General features: G+C 42.2%; 1 protein-coding gene across 1 annotated transcript in view; it reads right to left on the bottom strand.

Annotated features, from left to right (window-relative positions):
* kif28 (kinesin family member 28) overlaps nt 1-21,445 on the bottom strand; it is a 67,578-nt gene that overhangs the window by 27,336 nt on the left and 18,797 nt on the right. The window contains exons 6-12 of the mRNA XM_059648853.1: nt 20,072-20,226; nt 17,351-17,462; nt 15,636-15,703; nt 14,826-14,968; nt 14,381-14,502; nt 10,930-11,020; nt 3,261-3,321 (exon numbers count right to left, since the gene is read on the bottom strand). Of these exons, the coding sequence (XP_059504836.1) occupies nt 3,261-3,321; nt 10,930-11,020; nt 14,381-14,502; nt 14,826-14,968; nt 15,636-15,703; nt 17,351-17,462; nt 20,072-20,226 (752 nt within the window). The remainder of the gene's footprint in view (nt 1-3,260; nt 3,322-10,929; nt 11,021-14,380; nt 14,503-14,825; nt 14,969-15,635; nt 15,704-17,350; nt 17,463-20,071; nt 20,227-21,445) is intronic.

The raw sequence follows: 21,445 nt of genomic DNA, 5'->3' as shown, positions 1-21,445 counted from the left end.
GTGTGACAGTCCATACCACTTTATAAATTCCCAGGACAGAGAGAGGTCATTCAACTCATTAAGTATGTGCTGAGCAATTCACCCGTAGCTTTGCTTCAAGTATTTATCAAATTTTCTACTAAAATATGTAATTTGCATCGGTATTCACCAAGGAGAGGGACATGACGGATATTGAGGTTAGGGATAGATGTTTGCTTAGTCTAGGTCAAGTTGACATAAGGAAGGAGAAAGTATTAGGTATCCTAAAAGACATTAAGGTGGATAAGTCCCCAGGTCCGGATGGAATCTATCCCAGGTTATTGAGGGAAGTGAGAGAGGAAATAGTCGGGACCCTAACAGATACCTTTGCAGTGTCCTTAGACACGGGTGAGGTCACAGAGGACTGGAGACTTGCTAATGTTGTCCCCTTGTTTAAAAAGGGCAGCAAGGATAATCCAGGTAATTATCGACCGATGAGCCTGACATCAGTGGTAGGGAAGCTACTGGAGGAGATACTGAGGGATAGGATCTATTCCCATTTGGAAGCAAATGGGCTTATCAGTGATAGGCAACATGGTTTTGTACAGGGAAGGTCATGTCTTACCAACTTAATAGAATTCTTTGAGGACATGACAAAGTTGATTGATGAGGGAAAGGCTGTAGATGTCATATACATGAACTTCAGTAAGGCATTTGATAAGGTTCCCCATGGCAGGCTGATGGAGAGAGTGAAGTCACATGGGGCCCAGGGTGTGCTAGCTAGATGGATAAAAAACTGGCTGGGCAACAGGAGACAGAGGGTAGTAGTAGAAGGGAGTTTCTCAAATTGGAGCCCTGTAACCAGTGGTGTTCCACAGGGATCTGTGCTGGGACCACTGTTGTTTGTGATATATGTAAATGATCTGGAGGAAGGTGTAGGTGGTCTGATCAGCAAGTTTGCTGATGGCACTAAGATTGGTGGAGTAGCTGATAGTGAAGGGGACTGTCAGAGATTACAGCAGAATATAGATAGACTGGAGAGTTGGGCAGATAAATGGCAGATGGAGTTCAATCCGGGCAAATGCGAGGTGATGCATTTTGGAAGATCAAATTCAAGGGCAAACTATACAGTAAATGGAAAAGTCCTAGGGAAAATTGATGAACAGAGAGATCTGGGTGTTCAGGTCTATTGCTCCCTGAAGGTGACAACGCAGGTCAATAGGCTGGTCAAAAAGGCATATGGCATGCTTTCCTTCATTGGGCGGGGTATTGAGTACAAGAGTTGGCAGGTCATGTTGCAGTTGTATAGGACTTTGGTTCGGCCACATTTGGAGTACTGTGTGCAGTTCTGGTCGCCACATTACCAAAAGGATGTGGATGCTTTGGAGAGGGTGCAGAGGAGGTTCACGAGGGTGTTGCCTGGTATAGAGGGTGCTAGCTATGAAGAGAGGTTGAGTAGATTAGGATGATTTTCATTAGAAAGACGGAGATTGAGGGGGGATCTGATTGAGGTCTACAAAACCATGAGGGGTATAGACAGGGTGGATAGCAAAAAGCTTTTTCCCAGAGTGGGGGGCTCAATTACTAGGGGTCATGAGTTCAAAGTGAGAGGAGGAAAGTTTAAGGGAGATATGCGTAGAAAGTTCTTTACACAGAGGGTGGTGGGTGCCTGGAACGTGTTGCCAGCAGAGGTGGTAGACGCAGACACGTTAACGTCTTTTAAGGTATATTTGGACAGGTACATGGATGGTAGGGAGCAAATAGACACTGACTGTTAGAAAATAGATGACAGGTTTAGATAGAGGATCTTGATCGGCGCAGGCTTGGAGGGCCGAAGGGCCTGTTCCTGTGCTGTAGGTTTCTTTGTTTCTTTGTTTTGTTTCTTTGTAATGGTTTCTGGCACATACACGCTATCATAATGCAATCCCTCTTCCAAAAATTAAGGATAAAGGAATTTCCTCATTAATTTTCTCACTTTCTTTGCAAAAGTCATTGTCTCCTCACCTAGAAGTTTTTTCCTTATTTACTCTATCAATTTCTTCATTTTTTTTTAGAAAGACCTTTAGTTCAATCTCCCTCGCTCCAGTTATGAACTGTCTCAGTGTCAAGTCTGTGTTACATCACTGGTAATGTTTGTTGAAATTATACATCTGCTTTCTCTGTTACATTCATCCTACAAAGTGGTACCTAAAAGTGAATGTAACACTCAACTTGCAACTTTTGAAACAATTTATTGCCACGTTTTGCACATTATTAGATTTTTTTGAAGCACTACGCGCCTACCATTGCACTTTTAGAGATTTATTTAAACTCATGTGTTTCCTTCTTATTTAATCACTTGAGCATCTTGTCTCTGTGGTTTCTTTTTTCAAAGACCCACTTTGAATTTTACTAGCCATGTGTCTGCCCATTCCAATAACCCACTTTCCTGAAATCTTTCAGACATTTCCCCAGGAGATGTTTTATGTGTCAGGCATGAACTCCGAAAACGTTTTTTGCCTTGTCATTTAGCCATGGCAGGGAGTAGGAAGCACAGCTCAGCCTGTTTATATCTTCACCTGATAGCCAAATAAGTGTCCACTGTCCAGCAGAAATGACCGGATAGCAATGAGGAGCAGCATTCTCAGACTCGGGGACTGAATGGCTTGCAGCTCTTGCCATTCTGACTTGGCTGTGATTGCCTCATGGATCAACCACTGAAAACCTTGTAATCTTTAAAATAAAGAATAAACTTTGACCCTTAAACCTGTCTTCTAAGATTTCGGTCTCTGTGGGTCTTGTGGGTCATGTCAGGACTTGACAGCCATGGAAAGTGTATTTATAATGCAGCTTAAGAGACTGATTATCAACCAACAAATCCTTCCATCATATGCCAAGGTAGTAAAAGAGTGAAAGAGATTCCAGGTCACCAGTGCAATGTGGTGCCTCTCAGGTTATAGCCACTGGCTTCAGGCTGGTGACCTCTTCTAGGAAACACAAGCTGTTGTAAACATAGGCTTGCATGCCTCATGTATTTCCAGACATGAAAGGTTTGTTTGGTCTATTTGGATACTAATGAGTCAGCTCTTCTTCCTAACTAATAAATGAAGGGCACAAAGCATCCCCTTCCTAAATGAAGAAAGTATGATGCAATAATTATTTAGCTCACAAATCAGCGAACGTAAATAGCTCCTCACTTACATACTGTCACTGTCAATAATCTAGCAACTTGTCAGTACTTTGCAAGAAACTTCCAGTTGACTATTCCAGTAGTTTGTAAGCATTTTTAAAATAAAAGTATTCCATTGAGTTTTCCCACATACCCGAAACCTTTAATAACAATGGCCTGTGAGAAACTTGTAGATTGTCCCACGATGGTCTCTCCTGAAACAAAGCACAGGAATTCTAAGCTCTTCAGTGCATTCATAAGGTCAATGAAGGCATAACATCCTGTAAAATTGGATGTGCAAGGAACCGGTAGCATTCATGCTTATGTGAACATCATTGCACTTAATTTCTCTATCTTCTCACTGTGTGAATATTGTACACAAACACTGCACTGCAAGGTATCAAAGTGCTGAATGTTTTGGTCCTTCTAGCCACAATGTAAACCTAACAATCTGATGAACGATAAACTGGGTGAATCCATCATTTTGTCATTTTACTTCAGTCTATAGCATTTCCTTTAGGCCCATTCGTGCCAAATTACCTCTTCAATGCTCAGGTATAGGAATGTGGAAACATAGATCTCAAGAGGAGGAATAGGCCACTCTACTTATCGAGTCTGCTCTGTTTTTCAGTAAGTTCATAGCTGGTCTGATTGTGGTCTGATCTCACCTTTCCTATCTGCCCTCCATAACTCTTGCTTCCTTGTCCACTAGAAATCTAAGTAAATCCAACGACACAACCTGGGAGAGAGAATTCCACAGACAAATGATCTCAGAGAAAAAAAAAGTCCCCTCGTCTCCATTTTAAATTGTGTTACCTTAAAAGTTTTTGAGAAGATGTGTAGCTTGGCTGTGGATGAGATTGTGGATTTGCGTGCCAAGCCGGTGTGTTTGATTGCAGATGTTTCATCACCTTCCTAGGTAACATCATCAATGCATCTCCAGTGAAGCATTGGTGTTGTGTCCCGCTTGTTATATATATGCCTCAGTTTGTTTGGGATGTTTGGTACCACTTCCGGTTCTGTTTCTCAGTGGCTTGGGGGTACCTAGGGTCTAATTCAATGTGAGTGTTGGTGGAGTTCCTGTGAGAATACCAGGTCTCCAGGAATTCCCTGGCGTGTCTCTATTTGGCTTGTGTGATTATGGATGTGCTGTCCCAGTCGAATTCATGTCCCTCTTTGTCCTGTGTAGTGAGATAAGTGAGAATTGCTTGTGTCTCTTGGTGGCCAGTTAGTATTTGTGTATCCGTGTTGTCAGTTTTCTTCTGGTTTGGCCTGTATAGTGTTTCTCACAGTCCTTGCATGGTATTTTGTATATTATACCAGTTTTGCTGGTGGGTTTAGGTTGAATAGTGGGTAGTGCTGTTGGGTTTGGATTGTATAGTGGGGAGTGCTGTCCATTCTAACCTTTGCATTTGTGCACCTATAGTCAGTCCTGATATTCGGTATCCCACTGGTGTTCCATTGATTTGTTTGTATATGCCATCATTGAAGGTGAAGCAGGTTGTGAGGCACAGATCTAATAGTTTCGTGGTGGTGTTTTTATTGATGCTGCTTACTCGATTTGTGGCAATTGTCTCTTTGGCTAAGTTGATGTTTTTGGATGTAAATAGTGCTGTTACGTCAAAGGATATCATCATCTCATCCTCTTCTTTCCTGGTGTTCTTGATGACGTTGAAGAATTCTTGGAATGAGTGGATGGAGTGCGTATTGTTCTCAACTAAGTATTTCAGTTCCTGTTGTAGTTCTTTGGCAAGTCTCTATGTCGGTATGCCTAGGAGTGAGACAATGGGTCTGAGGGAGGCCTTCCAGTTTGTGTAACTTGGGGAGTCTGTAGAATCGGGGTGTGCTGGATCCCTTTGGCTTCACTTTTTGGTAGCCTGTCTTGCTGATGTTTCCTGAGTTGTGTAATTTCTTCAGGGTTGTTGTAATCTGGTTCCCTAACTGTGGTAACAAGATGTGGAGCTGGATGAACACAGCAGGCCAAGCAGCATCTTAGGAGCAGGAAAGCTGATGTTTCGGGTCTAGACCTTCTAGGCCCGAAACATCAGCTTTTGTGCTCCTAAGATGCTTCTTGGCCTGTTGTGTTCATCCAGCTCCTCTCCTTGTTATCTCGGATTCTCCAGCATCTGCAGTTCCTATTATCGCTAACTGTGGTGTTGGGTCTATTGCCATCTGTTGGTAGGTGTTGGTAACTGCTAGTAGTGTGTTAGCTTTCTTGATGTATTGGGCTCTATCGATGATTACTGTCATGCGTCCTTTGTCAGCTGGTAAAATTACAATGATCCTATCTTTCTTGAGTCTTTCCAGGTCTTTCCTCTCTTCTGCGTTGAACGTGTTCCACTTTCCTTTTTTGGTCAAGTGTTGGGACAATCATCTGTCTGATGGTCTGTTGTACTTCTTTAGTGAGTCCATCGCTCTGTAGTGTCAATTCCAGCACAAGCAGGAAGTCAGTCCTTTTGATATCTCTCTAGTTATAATTCAGTCTGCCTACTAGGATGGTCTTCTCAGTGTCTGTACGTGGTCGGTATAAGATGTTTTTAATCCATGAATCTATGTTGTCTGTGTCATTGTTGTGGGTGATTTTGGACACGTTTTCTTGTAGGGCTATTCTTTTCTTTGTTCTGTATGCTGATGGCTTGTTCCTGTGTGGATGTCTGCTCCTGGTCTGTTGCGTTGTGTCATCTTGTCTTGTCTCTCACACAAGAGAAAACATTCTCCTAGCAATCAGATCTTCTCAGGAACATATTCTCAAAGAATCACAAGGAGAATCCCAAGGATTTTTATGCATATGTTAGGAGAAAGAGGGTAACAAGGGAAAGAATAAGCCCACTCAAGGACAAAGGAGGGAAGTTACGTATAGAGCCAGGGGAAGTGGAGGAGACCCTGAAAGAGTATTTTCTATCAGTTTTCACCAAGGAAAAGGACATGACTAATGCTGAGGTCAGGGATGAGTGTGGGAATACTCTAGAGAGTGTCAACATATTGAAAGAGGAAGTTTTGGGAATCCTCAATTGTATCATGATAGACAAGTCCCCACGATCAGATGAGATCTTCCCCAGGTTAGGCAGAGAGGCGAGGGAGGAAATAGCTGGGGCATTGGCAGATATCTTCACATCCTCGTTGGCCACAGGTGAATTTCCAGAGCACTGGAGATTAGCGAATGTTATTCCCTTGTTCAAGAAGAGATGCAGGGATAATCCAGGAAACTATAGACTGGTGAGCTTGATGTCTGTGGTGGGGAAGCTCTTGGAGAAGATACTGAGGGGTAAGATGCGTGTACAATTGGAGGAAAATGGACTAGTTAGTAACAGGCAGCACGGTTTTGTTGGGGGAAGGTCATGTCGCACCAACCTGATTGAATTTTTTTGAAGAGGCAACAAGGATAATCGATAAGGGAAGGGCTGTGGATGTAGTTTATACAGATTTTAATAAGGCATTTGATAAAGTCCCACATGGCAGGTTGGTACAAAAACTAAAATCACAAAGGATTCATGGTGGCCTGGTTATATGGATAGAAAACTGGCTTGGTCATAGAAGAAGTGGGGATTGGGGGAAGGATGTTTTTCAGAATGGAGACCTGTAACTAGCAGTGTTCCACAGGGATGAGCCTTAGGTCCTTTGTTGTTTGTAGTAGATATAAAGGATCTGGAGGAAATTGTGGATGATCTGATCAGCAAACTTGCTGATGACTCAAAGATTGGTGGAGTTGCTGATAGTGCCAATGATTGTGAAAGTATACAACAGGATTTAGATAGATTGGCAACTTGGTCACAGAAATGGCAGATGGAGTTTAATCCAGATAAGTGCGAGGTGGTGCATTTTGGAGGATCAAATTTAGGTGTGAATTATATTGTAAATTTCTTAGGAACACTTACATTCAGATGGATCTGGGCATGCGGGTCCACAGTTCCCTGACAGTGGCAACACAGATAGCCAAGGTGATTAAGAAGGCATATGGCATGCTTGCCTTCATCATCAGGGTGTGGAGTACAAGAGTTGGCAAAACATGTTGCAGATATGTAATCCCCTTGTTAGGCTGCATTTGGAGTATTGTGTGCATTTTTGGTCACCTCACTACCAGAACGACGTGGAAGCTTTGGACAGAATACAAAGAAGGCTCATCAGGATGTTGCCTGGTCTCCAGGGCATTGACTATGAAGAAAGGATAAAAAGACTAGGATTGTTTTCACTGGAAAGACAGTGGCTGAGAAGAGACCTGATAGAGGTTTACAGAATTATGAGAGGGATAGGAAGGGTGGAGAGTCAGAGGCTTTTTCCCAGGGCTGAAGTTTCAATTCTAAGGGGGCACAGGTTTAAGATCAGAGAATGAAAGTTTAAGGGAGATGTGCGAGGGAAATTTTTCACGCAGAGAGTGGTAGCAGCCTGGAATGCAGTACCAGTAGAGGTGGTGGAAGCAGGCACATTGAAGACAGTCAAGAGGCACCTAGATAGGTATGTGAATAGGGATGGAATAGGGGGATACAGATCGAAAAATGGCAGGTTTGCTTTTAAATTAATTAGGGGCATGATGGTCAGCACAGACTTAGAGGGCTGAAGAGCCTGTTCCTGTCCTGTACTTCTTCATTTGGTCATTTGTTCAAGCGTTACATTGCTGAAGGAGGCCTTTCAGCCAATTCTGTCTGCACCAGCTGTACAAATGAGCATTATAATCTATTGCCAATTTCCTGTTTCCTTCCCATAACTTTGTTCGCTGTTTCTATCCATATAATCATCCAATGCCCTCCTGAATATTTCAGTTGAACCTGCCTCCATCATATTTCTAAGCAATGCATTCCATACTTTCACTATTCACTGTGTAAAAAGATTTTTTTTACACAGTACATTCTCCTTTTGTAAATCACTTTAAATCTGTGTCCTCTGGTTCTTGATCCTTTAATGAGTGGGAACATTTTCACCCTATCTGCTATGCCCAGACCCCTCATGATTTTGAAAATGTCTAACCAGATCTCTTCTCAGCCTTCTTCTGTCCAAGGAGAATGGTGCCAATTTCTGCAGTCTATCCTCAAAACTGATGTTCCTCATCCCTGGATCCTTTTTTATAAGTCACTTTTGCACTCTCTCCAGTATTCATGTGCTTTCTATAACATGTTAATCAGTTCGAACCTCATTCTTCCAACCTCCAAGGTTATAGGACCAATCTGTTCAGCTTCTCTTCATAAACTAAGCCCTTCATCACAAGGTTGAGATGAGTGAATCTTCACTGAACTGCATCTAATTCAATTACATGAGTTTGAAATAAGTAACATGATAATTTGGTTAAGAATAGTCACAAAAAGTCATGCTTGGTTGCTTCAGGATTTTCTGCTAAATCAGTTAAAGGCCAGATGAAAGTAATAAATGAACAATCGGTGCCCATTTGTTTAAATATTGCAACTGATCCGGAGCTCTCACATCCGGATGTAAATAAGAAAGATCTCTGCAGGCCCTCACACATCTGTTGTGATGATCAAGCAAACTTCATTTAGTTGCAGTAGGAACTTTTTCCTGCAAAGGAGAGATTTTAGTCTTAATCATGTTACATTGCTGTCTCACGCCACACCAAATTTCAGATTCAAATCTGGAGTATTTAAGAAGGGGAATGTTGTTCAATGTCAACTTCTGGATTGGTGAGTGTGCAATCAGATTCAGAAACAAAGGAGAGCATTCAAATTAAACCATTGGTAAGAGGAATGAAGAAAAAGACAGAACGAAAGCAGGGGTTTTGCCATTGACACACATCACTGAAATGAAACAGCAGACTAACTTTTCTGAGGATTCTGGTCATGGTGGTGAGCTAAGGGAGAGGCAAGGATAATGGATGGTGGGGAAGGGTGTAATATTGGGACCATGGCTTGAATCCTGACAATGCATCACTGATCATGAAAAATACCACAAATCTTGCCAAGCCCTGAGAACGACATCAGGAGAGTGAAGTGAGAATATTTGACCTTTGTGTTAAGTAGTCCTCTCAGTGTTTGCTTCACTTGTTAGAAATTACTGATTAGCCCACTCCGAAACAGACGAACATCGGAACAGGAGAAGGCGAAACAATTCCTCAAGCCTACTCTGCCATTCTAGATCATGGCTGATCATCTACATCAAAACCATAATCCTGTGCTATCTCTAAATTGCACAATATCTTTGTTATTAGAAATCCCTCTGTCTCTTACTTAAAGACCCTCACTGATGGAGCTTCCACAGTCTTCTGGGGTAGAGGGTTCCAAAGATTCACCACCAGCTGAGTGAAGAAACTCCTTCTCATTGCAGTCCTAAATAGCTTGCCTTTCAGCCTGAGGTTGTCTTCCCTGGTTCTGGGGCCCATACAGTCAAGGGAAGCATCTTTTCTGCACTGACCCTGTCTAGCACTGTCAGCATTTTGTCAATCTCTATGAGATCATCTGTCCTTCTTTTCAAGCCCCAAGAACACGGACACAGCCTTCTTGATACCTCCTCAAAGGATAGTCTCACCATCCTGGGAATCAGTCTGGTGAAATGCTGCTACACCCCACCTAATTCTTTCTCTTACAAGGGGACCAGAACCGTTTACAGTTCATAAACATAGACAAGTTAGAGACACTTAGCAAGGTTAGGTAGCATCTGTGAGGAAAGGAATGACAGTCGACACCAACCTATCACAAACAGACTGTCATTCTGTTTTAAGCAAGTCAGACTGGGTCGATCGGGTAAGTAAACCCACTTTGAAGAGCAATGTTATTTAAGGATGCCAGGAACTGATTTTCTTTACAGACTTTTGTATTTAGTAGCTGTGTGCCAGACAGCCCAGGGCTCGGGAAGCCCAGCAACTGGAGGGGGAGAATGGGCTGCTGCCCACTGTTTATGGGTTAGGAACTCAGAGCAGGAGAGATTCCCTCACACTTTCCCACTACTGGAATTGGGTGACCCAGACCTATCCCCAATGGACCTACCTTCCCCATACCTTACCTACAGCACACACCTTTGCATCCCACAGGCAGCCATCAAAAATTCCCACAAGTTCCCACAACAACATTTGGCAGGGCCCTCAGTAGACCTCAACCCCAACCCCTGTGCTTCTGGGTGCTCCTGCATTCCATCCCCAACTCCCTCTTCGACTCCCCAAAATTCTGGACAATTGGTTTAATCCCATGTGCTTTAATCAGAACTGGAAGTTAAATAACCCTTGAAGAGAAGAAGGGAAGAAGATTAAAAGAAAGGAAAACAAAATGAGAGCGGTCAGTGAGAGCGTTAAATGACAGAATGGTGATGGTGAAAGACAAGATGTTAGGAAATGTAGACTGCCAGGATGGAAGCTTTGCAGCACAGTGGTAATGTCACTACCTTTAGACCAGAACTCCGGGTTCAAACCCCATGATGGGGCTTGCTGGCTATGGAAGGTGCATCTGTAAAGCGGACAAATGAGTTGACTGTCAGCCTGTAAATCCTGCCATGGCAAGGGCAGGATAATCTCCTGGTCAGCCAACTGCAGACGTTAATAGCAAACCACTGGGGTAGTGTGGAAATAAGAATTGTAGACAAGTACAATAGATAATTGTGATTACCTATGCCCTCTGAAGGCTTGGTGTGTGAAGAAAGGGAACATTAGGGAAGAGGACTGTGTATAAATCCTAAAGAACTGGAGCATTGCATCATTTAAGACCACCCTCTAAATAAATTAGTATCTTCTCTCTTTGAAAATTAAAACACTAATTATAGTCGCAGAGAACTATGAAGTCAGTTTAAGTGGGAAAGTGAATTGACGTGTAGCTAGAAAAATACAATCAGCGAGGTCAGCTGGTAAAATCTGTTGATGGAACTGGACACAGAAACACAGGGTTAGAGATTACCATCTTGGATGAAGAGCTTGACAAAGCCAGAGAGCTGAGGGTCCACATTGACATTCACCAGATAGGGGAACTTCTGAATCATGTGTTGTTCCTAGAAGACAAATTTATGAACAAATCATAATGTTTTCTGTTACATTCCTCTGACAACAGCATTTCCCAAGCTTTCAAAATCTACCACCTTGAATAACAATCTTTTTACCTGGCCCACTAGTATTCTTCCCTCAACCCTGATCACTGCTTCTCTTCCACTCACACCTCCTCTCACTCAATAACCCTCCCTCTCACCTTCTCGCTCCAGCTTATTGCCTGTCCCTAGCTCAATCCCTCCTTCTCTTCTGTTCACTGATTCCCCTCAGTTGCTGCTTCTGTCTTTGATGATCCCATAGGAAACTATTTGCTTCCCCTTGCTCGCTTCACCCTTCTCACCAGTCCTCTGTCATGCCCTCATTGAACACAAGGGGAGGATAGAAGCAAGCGAGCAGGAGGCTTGGTGAGTAGACTCCCTCCCTAACACCACAGAACTGTGGATGCACCTGAAATGCAGGAATGGGTAGTTCAACAAGGAGGCTGAACACTATTGTAACAACCTTAGATCTGAAGCAAGAACAAAGACAAAGTTGCTGGAAAAGCTCAGTGGGGTTGGCAGCATCTGTGAAGGGAAACAAAACAGAGTTAATATTTCACGCCTGCTGGTCCAGTTCTGAGGAAGGGTCGCCGGATCTGAAATCTTAACACTGTTTTTTTCCTTCATAGATACTGCCAGACCTGCTGAGCTTTTCCAGCGACTTTGTTTTTGTTCCTGATTTACAGAATCCGCAGTTCTTTTGGTTTTTAGTTAGGTCTGAAGCAGTTTGGTAAGGAAATATATAACTTATTTAGAATACCTTGGGTTCTGTAATTGTTTTTAAGAATATTTGAAAAGACTTTAAAGAGCTTATGTCAATTTTAAAGGGATGAATTTTAATTTTCTTAGATAATAAAAAAGTTGGATCATGTTACATGATTACCTCTGACCTGGAAGCAGTACAAACAGGAAGGAAGCTCACATACAGAAGAATATCTGGCCGGTAGGCTCAAAGGAGAGCTGCAGGCAAAGGGCGATCAGCAGACAAGAGACTTGGGGCACCGTGTGAGTGGGCTAAGATGATCAAAAGCTTGGAAGATCATGTGAGCATCTTAGCAGAAATTCACAGGCTATGAATGGGGCAATTATTAGTTGGTGGGTTAAAAAGGAATTCTGGAAAGCTATACCATTATGACAGTCGTGACCCAAGGGAGAGAAGGTCATAGAGATGTGACTTGATTACATGCATATCTGTGAGATGTAGGAAAGAAAGTTGATGTCAGACAGACTCCTGACCAAAATGGATTGCAGTAGGCAGCTCACCACAAAGGTTTCAAGGCAAGCTAGGAATGGGCAATAAATATCATCACAACCAGAATCATCGACCTCTCATGGGTGAATAAAAAAAAATTCTCAATATACATAAAGAACAACATATTGTGGAACAGTGTAGCTACTGCCATCAATTTTGACAGGGATTGCATGAGGTTGTGTAAGATGTGTCTTTTGTCACATTGACCATTTAAAATGATATTTATCTTTTACTTGAAGTATCATCTGCTTTTTAATTTGTCTTTAATTTGCATTGGTCCATTTTTGCATTAAAGTAAAAACTGCAAGAAGTAAAATCTTGTTGGTAATTTCTTCATGGGGTGATTGTTTGATAGATGGGATTATTTTACTGTATTGTTTCCCCATGGGCATCAGAACAGCATCTTCTGAAGGACAGTTAAACGGGCATAATAAATACCGTGATAATAAAATGTGGGGCTGGATGAACACAGCAGAGAGGATGATGATGAAGGGTCCAGGCCCGAAACGTCAGCTTTTGTGCTCCTGAGATGCTGCTTGGCCTGCTGTGTTCATCCAGCCTCACATTTTATTACCTTGGAATTCTCCAGCATCTGCAGTTCCCATTATCTCTCATAATAAATACCGTTCTTGCTAGAGACATTCATGATGCACAAATACATAAATCAAAGCATGAATTATACAAGACAGCTGGGATAAATTGGCAACATCAAGTACATTCTTGTGAGTCACTTGTCTATAAAAAAAACAAAACAACTGTTGTAATGAAGACAGATGTTCTGCATTATGAATGGTTTCCTTATGCTTGGACTATGCTTCAGACTTTTGGCCTCTAGATACGCACATCTCTTTGGTTACAAAGCTCCCTCTGCTGGAGGGATCCAGCAACAGAAGACATTTTATTGTCATTTGAATTATTTAAATTACTGAGACTTCCTCTCTTCCAGCTTTATCCAGCTCCGATTTATAACATCCTAACTTTTTACATGATAACATTCCTATCTGAGCCCTGGCATTAGGTTTTTGACAGAAAACCATATTTCTGTTTTTTGCCTTATCCGTTCATGAAGTGTGGGCGGACCAGCATTTATTGCCCATCCCTAATTGCACTGGAGAAGGTGTTAGTGAACGGCCTCCTGAACCATCTGGTGTAGGTAGACCCATGGTGCCATCACGGATGGGAAGCTTTATTCATTCACAGGGTGTGAATAGCATTGCATTGGCCGACACTGATTGGCAATAAACAAAAACAGAAACTGCAAATTCCGGAAATCAGAAACCTGTTCTGAGAAAAGGCCACTGGATCCAAAACATTAACTCTGCTTCCTCTCCACAGATGCTGCTGAGTTTTCCCAGGCAAGTACTGTTTATGTCCATGACTGGCAAACCCTTATTTTCTTGCCAGACCATCTTAGAGCATGGTGCAGTCCTGGAGCCACATACTGGCCAGAACCTTCCATGAAATAAACCCAAGAGTTTTTTTCTAATAACTATCCGGCAGTGTAATACTCACCCTTACTTGCAATGACTTTATAATTCCAAATGTATTCATTAACTGAAATGCAACTTCTCAGCTACCACAGTGGGATTTGAACTTGAGTCTTTGTGTCACCACATTACTAGACCATTAATAAAACCACAATATTTAATGCTCATCATGCATGTAAATGGGAATGCAAAATAATCAGCCTTATGAAAACTCAATTTCTGATTTATCATATATTTTATCTTCCATATATTATGTGCATGTTGCAAAATGTAAGAAAACAAACCCAACAACTATTTGATAAGAGAAAACAGAAAATGATGGAAATACTTAGTAGGCCAGGCAACATCTGTGGAAAGAGAAACCCAACTCACGTTTTAGATCTGTGACCTTTGAGTTCTGATAATATGTTACTTACCTGATCTTTCTCTCTTGACACATCTTCTCTGATCTGTTGAGTGTTACCAGCATTTTCTGCTCTTATTTAAGATTTCCAGCATCTGTAGTATTTTGTTTCTGTACTGGTAAAAATCCTGACCAATTGGCAGTCCTACCTATTATACAGTGTGGACAGTTTTGCTCGTTCTAACCTGTTTTAGAGTTTTGTATTTCTGTTCCCATTCTTTCTGTGATCTCTCGAGTCGCTGCTCCCAAGAAGTCTGAATCTCTGCCATCTGTCGTTCGTTCTCAGCCAATGAATGTCGTAATTCTTCTAATGAGAAAAGGGCAGTGTGATTTTACAATAAAAGTTTTGAAATGTTAGGTGGAAGAATGAGGTGCTGGCGAAGGAGCTGCAACATTAGGATTTGGCTGCAAGATTGGAAGGGGGATGCCCTTAGGAACAGTGGTTTTTACCACTTTCTGCATAACAAAGTTCTTCCTCACATTTACCCAACACTCCCACGCACAGTTCCCACCAGTAAACCCTGTCTTCAGCATTTGTAAAATTTTCAAGCCAGTGCACCAGAGTGCACGTTAAACAAATTTAAAAATTAAAGCTTTTAAAATGCTGCTAGACCAAGCACAGACACATACTCGTTTCTTCCTCTCCCCTTAGTCCAGCATTTCTAATCTTGGTAATCGCTGATCGCAGTTTGGCGTTCTCTGCTCTCAGGCCCAGTATGAGTCTTTCTGTTGGGTTTTCATTTATCACCACTTTGTTCTGGATGTTCTTAGTCCTGTGGCCATGAAGTTGGAAATGGGGGAAAATGGGACAGTCATTGCCATGTTGCCTTAAAGTTACATTTACAAATTCATAATGCTTGTGTTAAAGCAGCAAATAAAGTCCCAGAAAAATATTTGCCCACTCCCACTATCCTCTCTGATCTATTCAGGTGAATCAGGAGGAAGAAGCTGGAACAGAAAAAGAAAGTTCCACAAAGTAAGAAAGGACACGATCTGAGAAACATTCAATGGAAAAGCTTATTTTTAAAAAAAACGTCATGTGGTAGTTAGTAACTTGGTTCAATAACTTGTGGCACAGCATGGAGCATGTTTACTTCAAAGGACCAAACCCTTGTCCAAACACTGAGAGGATGCTGCACTGTTTTGTTAATGTTCAAACTGGGATGCTGTTTGGCCTCTGAACCTCACAATATTATTTGGAAGTCAAGCAGGGAATTTCTTTGTGCTGTTCTGGCCAGCACTTGTCCTTTTGATCAATATTACTTAAAGCAAAGATTGGAATACCTGATTCTCATTGCATTTCTGCTTGTTGTACAGAAATCGGTTTCTGCGTTTTCTGCATCACAACAGCATCTCCATGTTAATGGTATATCAGTGGCAATAAAGTTCTTTGGGAAACTTCATCTTTTGCACCCCCAGTAAAATTCCCATTATGTTTACCTTTCAGCATAACGTAATGTTGAAAGCGTTTCCTCATAGCAGATGTCAGCTGGACTGACTGTTGCAATCTGTAAAATAATTCTCAATTCAGACAGAAAGCTGTACTCTGGAAATGGCATTCATTGAGTTGAAACGTGTCAGGGCTGAGAATGGATCACTAGCTACATATCAGGCCCTCAACGCTGCCATCCCCTATTGTGAAATGTAAAAGTCAGGAGACACAAGCACCATTGGTGAGGTAAGAATTTGTTGCTCATCCTTAATTGCCCTTGAGAAGGTGAAAGTGAGCCATTGTCTAGAACTGTTGTGGGGTAAGCACATCCTCAGAGCTGTAAGTGTGGGGTTCATGTGAATTTAAAATCAGTTGGGGTCACCTTTTACATCAATTATTGATACGAGTCTCCATTTGCTCTGAGTAAGGTATAACTTGTACTCCTGTGCATCTCAACACTGTCACAGGGAGGCATTTAAAATATAGAGTTGGAGTAATTTCCCTAGCAGTGTAGTAAAAGCATTAAGAACACAACTTGATAATACATTGGGCTAATGTAAAAAACAAAGCTGCCATATTCTTACCAGACCATAGCACTGCTGTCCCATTAGAGAGAGAGAGGGAGCAAAATGATTGGTGCTGATTTATCTTGTGGGTCCCAGAGCTTAGGTGATGTAAGAGTTTGAGAAGGTGGGATCTTCACCCAGTATAAGAAATGAGCCCACGCTGGTCATGTTATTCAGTTTTGCAAACCAGCTGTCTAGCTAATTGACCCCCACTGACGCATAAAATGTGAAGCCAAAGCTTTGTTTGATATCATGGCATTGTATACTTGTGCCTCCTCATCTGCCAGATGCACAATGTAGCATTTAGTGTTTTTGCTTTTTCACTTGTACTGATTTTTGTTAATTTTGCCCCATTTTAAACATCATTGATATCTGGGAATTTCCTTGGAACCATACTGAAGGAATACTGAGCACAAGATGAAGAACACAGTGGAACACCTTGGAAGGTGTAAATGAGGCATCATCAGTCTCATGTCCATTTGAATTTTGCTTATACATTAGTGAGGCAGAACAGCTAACTATGATCATGACTGATTTGCGAAGCTAATCCCTTCCTTGGTTTTTCTGGCCTTTATTTTACATAAATGGTGCATGTGGCCACTATCATTAAGGGGACATGACTTGGTCCTCACAGACCTACAAGACCCTACTCAATATTTGGAGGGCTGAAATTGCATACTCTTACTTAAACTAATCCAGCCTGTGGCTAATCTGATTGTCTGGTTACCAATAAATGCTGCGCCGAGAGAAGTTCACAAGAGGTTTTGTTTATTGGATTTGCCACCAGTCAGACACGTGGATCTGGGATTTTATTCCAGGGCCAAGCATCCAGGATGGAAACCTGGAACACAAATGTTGCTATCCTGAAAACCGTTACGGAACAAAAGTGACAGAGACAGATTCCTGATGCTGCTTCACCCCAAATCTAGCTGCAGGGGCTCTCAGCAACCACTGAGAAATTGTTGGCATTTCTGTCAGGGATCTCACTCGCTCAGCCCTTCGATGAGCAAACTTAACACAAAAGGTAAGGCAAGGAGGCTAAGCATAGAAATGAAGAGAGAGAGTGAGAAAGAGGATTGAAGATTGGCCCTCTTCAAACTTGCTTGTTAAGTAGTTTTGTCAGAGCAGGGGTTGTAGCTTTCCCACTGAGCAGTTACCATCCTTGTCTTACTGTTTCCTCCCAAAGCTGATTGCAGTAGTTTGGTCAGTGTGGAGTTTCTATATGGTACATGCAGCACCTTCTTCCTCATGGCTATTTCTGCTAAGGCACTAGAGAGAAAAAAACGTAGAGTATGTTAAACTTTGAATTAGACTTAGAAATAGCTTTATTGTCACATGTACTCAAATAAGTAGTGAAAAGTGTACAAGTTGCCACTTACAACACCATCTCATATACAAAGGTATCCAGGTACAGATTCTTAAGTACGCGTTTGTAGACAAAACAAAATTGGAAAAATAAGGAAATAAAAAAAATTATTCAATAAACATGTTGTGGAGATGCCGGTGTTGGACTGGGGTGGGCAAAGTCAGAAGTCACACAACATCAGGTTTCTGAAGAAGGGTCCCAACTCGAAATGTCAACTTTCCGGCTCCTCTGATGCTGCCTGGCCTGCTGTGTTCCTCCAGATCCACACTGTGTTATCTCTGACTCCAGCATCTGCAGTTCTTACAATTTCCAGCTTATAGTCCAACAGGTTTATTTGAAATCACAAGCTTTTGGAGCATAGCCCCTTCAACAGATAAAGTTCACTTCACTTGACGCAGGAGAAGCGCTCTGAAAATTTGTGATTTCAAATAAACCTGTTGGACTATAACCTGGTGCTTTGTGAGTTCTGACTTCAATAAACGTACCATCAGTACTAAACAACACAAACCAGGAAGGAATATAACTGTGTCGGGGTTGCATTACAAGAATCCAAAGGCCTGGACTAATAACCTCAGAGAACACAAATTCAAATCCCACCATTACAGTTTAAAAATCTGAAGAATTAAGTTAAAGGCTGGAATGTGGAAAGGTTGCCATGAGGCAGTTGGATTGGTGTGTATATTTATCCAGTGCATTATTCCACAACAGAAGAAAACCTGTTGAATCTACCCAGTCTGGCTCAAGTGAGACTCCAGTTTCATATTAGACAATAGGCAATAGACAATAGGTGCAGGAGTAGGCCATTTGGCCCTTTGAGCCAGCACCACCATTCATTATGATCATGGCTGATCATCCACAATCAGTATCCTGTTCCTGCCTTATCCCCATAACCCTTGATTCCACTATCTTTAAGAGCTCTATCCATCTCTTTCTTGAAAGTATCCAGAGATTTGGCCTCCATTGCCTTCTGGGGCAGAGCATTCCATATATCCACCACTCTCTGGGTGAAGACATTTTTCCTCAACTCTGTTCTAAATGGCCTCCCCCTTATTTTTAAACTGTGTCCTCTGGTTCTGGACTCACCCATCAGCGGAAACATGCTTCCTGCATCCAGAGTGTCCAATCCCTTAATAATCTGAAACGTCTCAATCAAATCCCCTCCCATCCTTCTAAACTCAAGTGTATACAAGCCCAAGATAATAAAATGTGAGGCTGGATGAACACAGCAGGCCAAGCAGCATCTCAAGAGCACAAAAGCTGACGTTTTGGGCCTAGACCCTTCATCTCTCTGATGAAGGGTCTAGGCCCGAAACGTCAGCTTTTGTGCTCCTGAGATGCTGCTTGGCCTGCTGTGTTCATCCAGCCTCACATTTTATTATCTTGGAATTCTCCAGCATCTGCAGTTCCCATTATCTCTGTATACAAGCCCAGTTGCTCCAATCTTTCAACAATATGATAGTCCTGCCATTCCAGGAATTGACCTTGTGAACCTACGCTGCACTCCCTCAATAGCAAGAATGTTCTCCCTCAAATTTGGAGACCAAAACTGCACACAATACTCCAGGTGCGTTCTCACCAGGGCCCTGTACAGCTGCAGAAGGACCTCTTTGCTCCTGTACTCAATTCCCCTTGTTATGAAGGCCAGCATGCCATTAGCTTTCTTCACTGCCTGCTGTACCTGCATGTATTTCGCTCCTCCACCAGCGCTCCACTGCCAGCCATTCTCGATCACTTGGCTAATCCACATAGCCTGCACATCTTTGGGCTATGGGAAGAAATCAGAGCACCCAGGCATAGAAAGAATGTACAAACTCCACACAGGCAGGTGCTTGAGGCTGAAATCGAACTTAGGCTCCTGGTGCTGTGAGGCAGTAGTGCTAGCCACCGAGTCATTGTGTTTCCCCATAAAGAACGGGCAAAGTATTAGGAGGTTCCTCTCAACAGTGGAATGCAAATCAGGATCTTGTTTTGAGGAGGAAACAAAATTGCTAGCATCAGCCATACTACAGGTCCTTTCAATTGAAGAAATGTGTTAAATAATCTGCGTAACTGAACTAAAACAAAGCCATACCCCACTATTACTTTTATTCAGTGAAGTGTTATTGAATGCATTCTACTTACTCATATTGCCATTTAAATTTCAAACAACATGGCCATTTCATTATTACTCCACATATTTAGCAGAAACTTCAATCCACCGAGTACAATTTTCACTGGAACTGTTTATCTGAAGACCATCTCGGCTGCCTTGTCTTTAAAAAGCCTTATTTTTTTCCCCATGTTCTTACACAGAAACAGAAGGTGAGGAACAACATTGGTTCTATGGGGAGATATTCAACAGAGATGGATAAGAATTCCCACTATGACTGTATCTAATGGCATTTACTCCCCCAAGACAGGAAATATTATTTTTTGAAGAAGAGAAGTTTAAATTGGGCGGCTAAATTTGCACAACATCAGCTTGCTCTGTCATTCTAGATGCATTTTAAGTTTGCTTTCAGGGCTTTCCCACCTGATGACATTGCCCAATGTCGTTAAGCTGAGATTGATAGCAGTTCCCTCTCTCAGCCGGTCTCCCTCGGAACCAGAAAACTTCTGCCTCTCACTGCCAGCCAAATCTACCAAATTGATGTCAGACTGTTTTGTGAGGTGGTCTTTTAAAAATACCTGTGTGAAAGAACATCAGCAAAAAAAGTGATATGTGTTCTACAGTCTCCAGATTAACTAATCAACAGTACCATCGACCACTTTTTCTGAATAAGATAGGATAGTGAAGAAGGCTTGCCTTTATTGGTCAGAACGTTTAGTATAGGAGTTGGGAGGTCATGTTGCCGCCATACAGGACATTGGTTAGGCCACTTTTGGAATACTGAGTGCAATTCTGCTCTCTCTGCTGTAGGAAGGACGTTTTGAAACTTGAATGGGTTCAGAAAAGATTTACAAGGATGTTGCCAGGGTTGGAGAGTTTGAGCTACAGGGAGAGGCTGAATATGCTGGGGCTGATTTCCCTGGAGCATCAGAGGCTGAGAGGTAACTTACATAGGTTTATAAAATCATGAGGGGCATGAATAGGGTAAATATACAAGGTCTTTGCTCCAGGGTGGGGAGTCCAAAAGTAGACAGCACAGGTTTAAGGTGAGAGGAGGAAGATTTAAAAGTGACCTAAGGGGCAACTTTGTCACACAGAGGGTGGTGCATGTATGGAATGAGCTGCCAGAGGAAGTGGTGGAGGCTGGTACAATTACAACATTTAAAAGGCATCTGGATGGGTATATGAATAGGCAGAGTTTGGAGGGATATGGGCCAAATGCTGGCAAATGGGACTCGATTTATTTAGGATATCTGGTTGTCATGGATGAGTTGGACCGAAAGGTCTATTTCTATACTATACATCTCTGTGATTCTATGACCCTAACTGGCATTGTTCTCCTTGATATGAATTTCAACAAATGGGGGCAATACTGTGTTTATATATTTTGTGATGAACTTCTCATCCTACTGTTGCTGTTTCAAAACCAACTAAAATGTTTGGCAATGATTTGGAATACAACAGCCAGAGTATCTATGAAATTGACCAACATTATAATCATAATGTGCTGTTGGACAAAAGCTCCCCTACTCAGATGGTAATGTCCAATTTCCATCTAGCAGGGGTTCTCAACACCGTTGACCATTCCAACATTCTTCACATTGGCCTCCTTTCTTGCACCTTCTCAAAAACCAAGGTCATCTAAAACTCTGTTTCTTACATCCTAGCTCCCACCAAGTCCTGCTTGCACATGTGCCTGTGCTGACTCCAGGTTAAGCTACCCATCACTTTTAAAACTATCACCCTGTTCTCATGTCCCCACATGGCTTCAGCTCTCCTCTAATTTTTTAACCTCCT

The sequence above is a fragment of the Stegostoma tigrinum genome, chromosome 9 (genome assembly GCF_030684315.1).
Source record: "Stegostoma tigrinum isolate sSteTig4 chromosome 9, sSteTig4.hap1, whole genome shotgun sequence".
Taxonomy (NCBI): domain Eukaryota; kingdom Metazoa; phylum Chordata; class Chondrichthyes; order Orectolobiformes; family Stegostomatidae; genus Stegostoma; species Stegostoma tigrinum.
The sequence above is the reverse complement of the archived record's forward strand: the minus strand, read 5'-3'. Positions and strand labels throughout refer to the sequence as shown.